The sequence below is a fragment of the Zea mays genome, chromosome 4 (genome assembly GCF_902167145.1).
Source record: "Zea mays cultivar B73 chromosome 4, Zm-B73-REFERENCE-NAM-5.0, whole genome shotgun sequence".
Taxonomy (NCBI): Eukaryota; Viridiplantae; Streptophyta; class Magnoliopsida; order Poales; family Poaceae; genus Zea; species Zea mays.
In genome coordinates, this window is record NC_050099.1 from 18,531,555 (window position 1) to 18,542,017 (window position 10,463).

Genomic DNA, 10,463 nt, shown 5'->3' on the forward strand with positions numbered 1-10,463 from the left:
ACTCGGGGAGGCCGCCCACGAATAACTCCGTCTTCTGCATGGGGGAGACGTCCCGAGCTCGACACAACAACGCCTGGAAGCGTTCCGAGTACTCCTGGACCGTGGACAGGAAGGGGAGGCGTCCCAGTTCCGCAAGGCGAGAACCGCGCACTGCTGGACCGAAGCGAAGGCGACACAGCTCGGCGAAGCGATCCCAAGACGGCATGCCCTCGTCCTGTTCCAGGGCATAGTACCACGTCTGTGCTGGCCCCTTAAGATGGTACGAGGCCAACCACGTGCGATCCGAGGCTGGCGTGCGCTGCCCCCGGAAGAACTGCTCACAATGATTTAGCCAGTTCAGCGGATATTCGGAGCCATCGTATGTGGCGAAATCCAGTTTGTAGTAGCGTGGAGGCGCGCGCGCCTCAGCGCCCCCGTAGGCTGCGGTCTCCACGTCGTTGTCCTGAGGCAGCCCGTGGTACGGTGACCACGCTGTTGTCGCCGCGGGTACGTGGGGGCGCAAGGGCCCCTGACCCAGGAACAGGGGGCCGTCGCCGCCTCCTAACAGCACCCCGGGAGGCCCACCGGCGGCGCTGCTGGGTAAGGAAGTCGTGAGGGCCGGTCGCAGGAGTGCCTCGGAGTACACTGGTGGTGAAACCGTAGGCGCGCCCTGCGCCCAAGATGGGATGGGGGATGGGGATGGTGGGAAGCGGATCATATGGATGGGGGCTGTGGTCGGTGGTGCGGTGGATGAAGGCCCGGGGTCGATCGACATGCCGTACTGGTAAGAGATTGGTTGCCGGGCGAGTGGAGGGAGTGGCGCAGGTGGCTGCGTGGGTGGGGGCAGTGCGGCCGACGGTGGCTGCGCCGTCAGGGACGGGTGCGGCGGCTGGGGTGGATGGGCGGCTTGTGGATTGGGGAAGGGGAGGTGGCCTGTCAGCATGACGTTCATGGTGATCTGCATATCGCGCATGGTGTGGCTGAGATCCGCCAAGGACGCCGCGATCTGGTCCGGTGTGAGCGCGGGGGTGGCCTGCTGGTTGATGGCCGCGCCGGGAGGGCCGAGCGCCATGGCCTCCGACGGCGCAGGGACCGCGGCCAGGGAGACGACCGGCGCTGCGGGCGGGCTTGTGGCCGGCGGCGGCTGCTGTCCCGGTGACAACGACTTGGAGGAACTCATGATCGTCGAGGGCTCTGATACTAGATTGGTAGAACTACGAATTCTACCGGGGAGATTGTGCAGATTGTAGGGTGGGGATTTGGTGCGACCAGGGCGGCGGTGCTGAGGCGCCGTCGTGATCCTGGCTGGGTCGCGCGTAGGGAGAAGATCACAGGAGACTCTGGCTCCCTCTGGGAAGGTAGAATAGATTAGAATTCTGCTTATCTTTATTCCAGAGTTTACAGATCTATATATAGAGCTATCTTAAGTCTATCTATTAACTTTGGATAAGTATAACTATCTAGATAGAGTTGATCTAAGTCTATCTACTAACTTTGGATAAGTATACCTAACTAGATAGAGCTGATCTATTAGCTATTGAGTCTTAGGCCCCGTCTAAGCAGTCTTTGCCTTATTACGCCTAATATAGGCTTAGCCATGCATAACAATATAATTCTCTATTCTATCTAGATCTCACTCTTTATTTCAAACCTTTAAGCCATAAATAGTGAAAAACATCTATACGCAGATTCTCCTGGAGATGAGCTTATTCACTCATTCGGACCAAGACGACGAACTTCGAATTTCCTCAATTTTCACGCGAGCACCTGTTTGTATCGCCGGCGGATCGGATATATTTTCTCGGTTCCTGCTACTCCTTTCTTTCTCGCCTGCATCCATGGTCTCGCTGCTCCCTCGCGCTCCCTCACTCGCCTTCCTCGCTAAGTCCGCCTCTTCGCAGCGGCCGCCTGCGCCATCCATGTCGTCGCCCTTCTCCGCCGCTTCCGTGGCCGCGGGGTCAGAGGCGGCAGCCGGCACGAGGAAGCTGCCTGTGCTGCTGTTCGACGTCATGGACACCCTCGTCCGGGACCCGTTCTACCACCACATCCCCGGCTTCTTTCAGTTCCGTACATACCGCGGCTCTTCTCGTTTACTTATTTGTGCGGTCTGTCGGGTGGGGTGGATTAAGGTGTGTCGCTCAATCGTTCGACGGAATGCATGTTTGATTCTGCGGAGTAGTATATTGTAAGGTGTTATAAATAGTATTTTTGTCTGTGTTGTGGTGGATTGTATCCGTGATCGGTTTGTTGGTGGAGAATTTGCGAACTGTGGTAGTGCTAGCCGAAAGGATTGGTTTGGTGTAATATTACAAAATCTAACATGACCTGGTTAATTCGTATGGTATTCTGTGAATTTATTGATGAAATAGCACGGCTGAAATGTGATTAGGTGTTGCCAACCATTTTGTTACCTTTCGTTCTGTACGTCCTTTTGCTTTGTTATGCCAGTAAACTGTAGTTCAGACACTTGCCCTGTGCCTGTGTTGATGTTTGCGATTATTGCACTACATTCTCATCTGTCTATCTCTATTTTTTTTTTTTTGCAGAATGTCCATGAAGGAACTACTAGAAGCCAAGCATCCAACGGCTTGGTCAGAATTTGAGAAAGGACTGATTGATGAGGTAAGTTCTAGATGCTTGGTGTAGTATTTGTATGTGTGGTATATGTACTAGTGGCATATGCTTGATGTCATTTGATCTTGCATTATCTGGTTTTAAATGAGTCATGCGTGTCATTTTTTTTCTTTGTGCATAGGAATACATGCTGGACTAATCCTGCTTGAATTTTCTTAGGTTTCCATACTCACTGTTCTTGCTTCCTACATCCAGAGATCCATTATTGAAAACATTGTAAGGAATCATGCAGATCATAGTTAAGAAAAAAAACTTAACCTGCGAGGGGCAAGGCAGCCCCTAGGCATTGCATTAATAAGATGTCATGCAGGTTGAGAAAACACCCGATCCCTGCCCCACCCATATATAGCGGCACCGTAGTCCCTATAGAAACGAAAACTTAATCTGGGAGGGGTAAGGCAGCCCCTAGGCAATAGGCATTGCATTAATAAGATGTCACAGGTTGAAAAAACCCTCGGACCCCTGCCCCACCCATATATAGCGGCACCGTAGTCCCTATAGAAACAATCACGACTAGGGTTGGAACTTAGATCTATGTTTTGCCATCAGGGAGATGAGGGGATTTTTCTAACCTTGGCCTAGAAATTTGCTTCCACGGGGAGTCGAACTGAGGACTTGAGTAGTGCTACGTAAGGCACCTAATCAACTCAGCTAGGAGCCTATTGCAGAGTTTGCATAAAGAAATGCAAAGTTTACAGATCCAAACTATTTTATTAATTATAAAAAACTATGTAGGAAAGGAGAAAAAAGTTAAAATGCTTTTTGTATCAACAATTTTGATAGAGGGTCATGGTATGTGATGTGGATTTAGGATTTTTGGCTGAACTGATGATTTGAGCTGTACCATTCAGATATCAAGTATTAGTACCATTTTTCTGAAGAACTTTTATACTCTATTTATTTCAGTTAGAGTGAAAAATATCATTTTTGAATTGTAGCAGTGAAACTGCTTATCTGTTTTCTTTACACCTGCAGTGTCACAATAATTTTAAAAAGATAATGGAAACACCAGAATATATGATGCCTTTTTTGTTCTCTGTGTACCTCAAACTGTGACCAAAAGATATGCAAAGGTTTGTTACATACCTTTTATTATCTTAACATGTTACACAATTTTTTTGGACACCATAGGTCATGTGTTTTAGCCTTGAATAGGAGAAGTGCATGGAAAACAGCTATCCATGTGCATGAACCTTGACTTGGGTTCTGTGGGGTTTTAATTCTAGCCTATCCAACTCGCTTGGGACTGAAAGGTTTTGTTGTTGTTGACTTGTTGTTGCTGTTGTTGCATAAGTCATGTTTTTGTCATTCTATTTGTTGCTTTCAGAATGAGCTGGCCAAAAAGTTCTTCAAGGATGGCAGATCGTTTGATTTGCAAGGTGAGGTCAAAGTAGAAATGGCACTGTGGTTCTGTTATGACCGGCATCCCATAACGCCGTTTGTTAGTTTGCTTAGTTAGATCGGATAGAGTTTGTTAGATGAGATAGAGTTTGTTAGGATCAGGTTGTTAGTCCTGGATAGAGTTTGAGGCTGCTATCTCAGCGATATATATAGCCCCCTTTTGGCTTAGGAATAAACCAAGTAGGCAAGTATCTTGCCCGTTCTTCCCCTCAACTCTTCTACTGTTCATCCAAGGCACTGTCATCTGTGGCACTATTCATTGGCGGTATTCCGCCGCGCCAACAATGCCCTTACCCATCCACCAGATACCGTTCCCGCACTCCCCTTCCTCGCTCCCTAGTTTCCGACCACCACATCCCACCACCCACCTACAATGCTGCTCCTGTCAACACCACCCCTCCCCCAAACTTTCGTTCCCTATCTTCGACGGCAAAGAAGACCCCGTGGGCTGGCTGAATCGTTGAACATTTCTTCCGTGGCCATCGCACACTCGAGGTAGGCAATGTTTGGATCACCTCGTTACATCTCACCGGCACTGCCCAACACTGGTACCACATGCTGGAACACGACGAGGGCACCATCCTGTGGCAGCGTTTCAAGGATCTGTTCCACCAGCGCTTCGGCCCTCCTCTGCGGAACAACTTTCTCGGCAAGGCTGCACGTCTCCAATTCTGTTCCACGGTCGAAGACTATCAGGATTGTTTCTTGGCCCTCATTTTCCACGCCAACCCGCCACCAGCGCAGTACTAGCAGGCACAACTCTTCATTGCTGGCCTACCAGGACGCCTCCGCGTCGATGTCGAGCTTTACGGCCCGAAAGACCTGCAGCAGACCATGGCCCTCGCCCGGTCGTACGAACGCCTCCAACAAGTCTCAGACGGCCGCGTGCCTCCATCCTCTGCGCGTTTACCGGCTGCGCCATCCCCTACGCCGACCGGGCCAGCGGCAGCTGCCTACGCCCCGGCAGCACCGACATCCAAGCACCTCACCTAGAAGAGATGACAGAGCGACGCTGCCAGGGTCTGTGTTACAACTGCGACGAGCCGTTTGTGCAAGGACATCACTGCCAACGCCTCTTCTACCTTGAAGTGACTGCTGACGACGATGGGGTGGCTGTTGAGGAAGATCCCCCACCATAAACGAAGCATCTCAGGTTGAAGCTACATGGGAACCGGTGGAGATGTTGAAGACCTCTTATCCTACCTTCCAGCTCGAGGACGAGGTGTTTTTGGAGGCCGGGAGAGATGTTATAACCGGCATCCCATATCGCCGTTTGTTAGTTTGCTTAGTTTGTTAGATCGGATAGAGTTTGTTAGGATCAGGTTGTTAGTCTTGTATAGAGTTTGAGGCTACTATCTCAGCTATATATATAGCCCCTTTTGACTAAGGAATAAACCAAGCAGTCAATTATCTTGTCCGTGCTTCCCCTCAACCCTTCTACTGGTCAGCCGAGGTACTATTCGTCCGTGGTACTGTTCCTTGCGTGAACAGTGCCGCCCTGCCCCTGGCACCAGCCCTAATTCAGACATTGTTCATCTGCGGCACTATTCATTCATGGTACTGTTTCATCGCGTGAACAGTGCCACGCTTCCCCTGCCAGCAGCCCTAAATCCTGGGACGACGGCACCCAAGCGCCGGAGTCCTAGTCCTAGACCTCAAACCTACCACTTGTAATACTTTCGTAACCCTATCTCCAACAGGTTCCAATATAAAATTTAACTAGATTTTTCCTAAAAGCACGACTTTTGCTTATTTTACTGACCTAAGAGAAGTTGGTAGTTGTAATTCATTTTAATGCCTTGCAGGTCTAAAAGAGTGCATGGTGAGAGCATATGAATACATTGATGGCGTCGAAGATATTCTTTGCTGTTTGAAGAAAAATAATTATGAAATGCATGCTTTTACAAATTATCCAGTATGGTGAGTGTTAGCTCATGTTGGCATGTTTGTTTATCATGCATGATCCTGAGATATGTTTTGTAGGTACCAATTAATTGAGGATAAGCTAAAGCTCTCAAAGTATTTATCTTGGACATTTTGTTCTTGTAGAACTGGTAATGTTCTTTATTTTTGTTCTCCTATATATAGTACCAAAATGTTTCCTGAGATGCATTTTCAAATAATCAGTAACTTCTGCATGTTGTTTCCGTAGTTGTAGGGACCAATTAATTGTCTAGTTTTACAGTTTCACTTTTAACATTTCAAAGCAAGTCCTAAATTATGGAAGGTATGCCCAACTTTTACCCTGTCGCCTTTGGTATGAACGTGTAACTGCTCAGATTTGTGCCATACAGAGCCTCATATAGGCATAATATCTAAGTCATGCAACAGATCAATTTATTCAATAAAATAAATTCCATAACCAAATATCACAAAAAATATCTAGATAAACCATCTTTGTCCACATCCACATAAATGAATCCCAATTATCAGCATTTTACTATCCGACAGGTGTTTGTTTCTTTAGAATCTAATGTAGGGCTAAACTTAATCTTGATCCCTTATGATGGAAAATCTAAAGCACCTCTTTCTTTCTGCAAAAGAAAACAAGGATGGGAAAATAATTCTCAGCAAGCAAACAAAAATGTGTGTTTGTACTGTATTGTGAAATACTTTTAGTTAAATAATCAGGGCATGTTTGTAAGCAAAGTATTTCAAAATCATGGTTTTGAAATACTATGGTTTTAAAATGTCATGACACAACCAAAGTATTATTTACATCACTCGAAGCAATACTTATTCAGAGATGAAGTATATCAAACCATGGTATTTAGTGTACATGTGCTAGAAGCTAGTTATAAACAAAAATTTTGGGTTGGAGTGGAGTTTTAAATACCCAAAAATACAATGATAACTACTAAACCATGGTATTCAAAACAGTTTTTACAAGGTAGCTAAACACCTCTTGGCAAAAATGCCATAGTATTATCCAATACCATGGTTTTATCTCAAAACTCCAAAAAATACTTTGCTTTCAAACACACCCTCAACCTTTTTCTACAACACAGGACGGGAAACTCCTAGTGATCTGATTTTGTATTTTAAATTATATAGAAAAACTGCCCAAAACTATACACAAAAAGAGAGGGAGGGGTTAGAAATGCAACTCAGATCTATTGGCATGGCCAAAGGGCTGGATATGAAGTTGTGCAAAATGCAGATAGGACCCTACACAAGTGACTAAATACAGACGCATTATATTCTATATACATCTAACACCTAACGCCACCTTCAAACTCATTCTGATCAACAACACTGAGTTTGGAGAGCAAATAGCTATGTTACGTGTTGGTATATGCTTTCATGAAAAACATATGCTAACTAAACCTCAAAAGGCATATGGAGTCACAACTTGATCATGCCCTTGCGATCTCATATAGGAAGCATCCAATCCAATGTGTTTGGTGAGTCATGCTGCATAGGATCCCTGACAACGGTACTAATTGCACTATTAGAGGAGAGTAAAAAAAGGGTAGACTCAGTGACGGAGCCTAGTGGGGTGTAGGGAAGGGGTAAACCGAGGCAAACCTTGCCTTCGCAAATATGGAGATTGCTTCAAACCTTTGATCTGGTACCTTAGTGAGACAACTCTCATCACTGCACTAGGCTTGGTAGAAGAAAGGGATTCATACAATAATTAGTACATTGAAAGCAGCCATCATAGCCAAGACATCTCGACACTCACAGTTGCCATAGCCCACAAATCGGCCTCAACACTTGAATGGGGAAACTCCAGTCTGCCTTTTGGTCTTCCAGACAATCAAGGAGCCAAGAAAAATACAATAGCAAAGAGAGAGCGACGATCAGAGGAATCACTTGTCCAAGCGGCATCAAAGTAAGTCCGAAGCTGGAGGGAGCTAGAGTGATTAAAGAAAAGACAAATGAGAAATGGTTTCATGAAGGTATCATAGAACACGAAGGAGGTGTGGACATAATGAGCAATGTTAGGACGAGTGATACCAAGTCAGACAAGACTCCCAACAAGATGATGATAGCGAGTAGAATCGTCGAGCGGCACATCACTAGTGGGGCACAAGTGAACACAAAGCGCCATAGGTGTATCAGCAGTGTGGGTACAAGTGAGAGCAGCACGTGAAAGGACATATTGAGTGTACTTCTCCTAGGAGAGGTAGATGCCATCAGACACGAAGAGCTCAAACCAGGTTTGAGGAGCTTGATTAATGCCGTAATGGAATCAATGTAAGCAGCAAACCATGCTATCAAGAACAGAGTAAGGTTGTTGCACGTAAATCTCATTAAGCTCACCATCAAGGAAAGTATTTTTAAGAGTTAAATGCAACATAGGTCCATTAAGTTATGCAGGAGTTTCAGTTAGGTCCATCAGCTCTAAAAGTTGATTTTCGGGTTTATAAACTTTTTAAGTGGTTCACCTCAGGTCCATACCCCTTCCTTTGGCCCTCCATAAGCTTTTTAAGGGCTTGTTCGGTTATTTTCGATCATATAGATAGGAGGGGATTTTGACTTACTGGGGATTGAAACCCCGTCAATCCATATGGATTGAGGTAGAACCGAACAAGCCCTAAGTGATTTACCACAGGTCCATACCCTTTCGTTTGGCCCTTAGCCTGACCGACGTGGCATGTAGAGTTAGTAACTACCATGCATGAAATTTGCAATTAGCTCCTTCTTCCTCCCTTCTTGGTCCGTTCCCTGAGCAATAGCGTGCGACACACAAGGTGGTGAGCGCAAGGACCAGAAAGAGACATGAGTGCAGGGGACGGTGGCACGTGATGAAGGTTCGGTGGCACGGGGCATAGGGCTGCAGGGCACACAACGGAGTCATCTTCCTCTTTTTTCCCCAAATCAACATAGGAACATGTATGGTGAGGAGTCGATTCAACCAAGGGAGCACACAATGGCAGAAAAATGGATTTGACTGTGAGCTTCAGGACTCACTCGCAGACCCAAGGGTGGTTTTAATTTGTCTGATGGAGTCCTTCCTGCTCAGCGGCGGACATTGGGCAAGAGAACTGAGGAAGTAGTCCAACTCTAGAATGACATTCTTTTTGGGACGGAAGTAGTATGTGTGGGACAGTTATATAAGACAATTTGCTGTAATTATTCATATCATAGTGCCAGCCAGATTGATGGTAGAAGATTGGCTATTATTCTGTAGCTTCATGACTTCCAAGCCTATGATTTTCCTTGTTACAGAGATGAACTGGGAGCTTTGTTGATGTTTCTCTCTATGGCATATTGCTATTCAAGATAAATAAATTATAATTTATGTCTTCCCCCCGCTGACCGAGTTTTTTATGGCTTCTATAGTTCTATTTGAATAGTTTGAACTAACCTTAATTGATCTTAAAATTTGGATCTCATGGAATGCAGATCGTTCATGCATAAACTAATTCTGTACTTCGGTTTTGGGCATTATATAGGAGCCTTTCTTAAGCGTTAACTTATCACTCGAGCAATGGGACACTAGGGTTCTAGTACATTGTTATGTTTACTAGGCCATTATAGTCTTGTATGATAGCTGCTTAAGGAAAATGCTTCCTTTATTTTGTGGATTGATCATTACACTACACCATTCAGGAAAGCGCAAACCTTCGCCCGAGTTTTATCTTCAAGCTGCAGATCAACTCAACGTTGATCCAGCAAGCTGCGTTTTTATTGATGATAGGTTAGTTTTTGTTGATGCAGCTCTAGTATTGTTTACCAGTGAGGTGGATTCCTTAACATGTTTGTATTTTTACCACTTCAGGATGATAAACATTGAAGCAGCTCTTAGTGTAGGAATGGTTGGGTTGCAGTTTAAAAGTGCTGAGGCACTACAGAAGGACTTGTGTGCTCTGGGAGTTGAATTATCTCCTCTTGTTTGTGAAGGTGAAGCACAAGTACAATAAGGTCGTGTGTGCCCTATCTTATCTTATGCTCAACCAAACTACAATACGAATGTACATAATGTATGGTGCCCTTGCTTTGTGAGCTATGTCAATAAATTATTGTGCTAATCTGAATCGTCTATCAAATATAACTGATATGTTAACTGCACATATTCTCTCCTATGAAGAGCTTTTTGTTGTCAGTTAGTAGAGGTGAATTTGTTTTATCACAAACATGTGCTGTCAAGCCTCAGCCAATAGGCCCTGTAACTTCAATTCAGGTTAATGTTCGTCGAGTTTGAGGAGTTTTTATCAAAAGTTATAATTACCTATCTATTTTTTGCGGGGAGCTTAGGAAAAACTCAACCTTTGTTTTGAAAGAAACGGCAAAGCAATTTTAAAACTTAAAATCAAAGTGTATGTATGATTTAGAAATCAGAGCTGCTATTCTGATTAAGCAAACACATTTACTTGATTCTATTGATCTGGCTTTGATCCTTATATAATACATATACGTGGTGACATTAAAAGATGTCTAGTCATCTAGTGTATTTACGGGCTTGATTCTGTTTCTTACATCCCTTTCCTCTGTTCCTATAT

General features: G+C 45.2%; 1 protein-coding gene across 2 annotated transcripts; it reads left to right on the top strand.

Moving 5' to 3' along the window:
* The first annotated feature begins 1,582 nt into the window (after window positions 1-1,582).
* Window positions 1,583-10,070, top strand: LOC100283746 (uncharacterized). 2 transcript variants are annotated; one of them, XM_008679084.4, is made up of 8 exons: window positions 1,583-1,748; window positions 1,881-2,041; window positions 2,526-2,601; window positions 3,941-3,992; window positions 5,820-5,934; window positions 5,998-6,068; window positions 9,574-9,661; window positions 9,743-10,070. In XM_008679084.4, the coding sequence occupies exons 1-8, from the start codon at window positions 1,680-1,682 to the stop codon at window positions 9,882-9,884; spliced, it is 774 nt and encodes a 257-aa protein (XP_008677306.1). In that variant the 5' UTR covers window positions 1,583-1,679; the 3' UTR covers window positions 9,885-10,070. The 2 variants fall into 2 exon arrangements, with proteins under 2 accessions (XP_008677306.1, NP_001150117.1); NM_001156645.1 differs by having other exon boundaries at window positions 1,596-2,041; window positions 9,743-9,989.
* Window positions 10,071-10,463: the final 393 nt, after the last annotated feature.

Coding starts and splice junctions, on each gene's coding strand:
- LOC100283746 (NM_001156645.1), top strand. CDS start 1,680: ATGAGCTTATTCACTCATTCGGACCAAGACGACGAACTTCGAATTTCC. Junction 2,602..3,940: donor AGAAAGGACTGATTGATGAG/GTAAGTTCTAGA, acceptor TGTTGCTTTCAG/AATGAGCTGGCCAAAAAGTT. Junction 5,935..5,997: donor TTTACAAATTATCCAGTATG/GTGAGTGTTAGC, acceptor TATGTTTTGTAG/GTACCAATTAATTGAGGATA.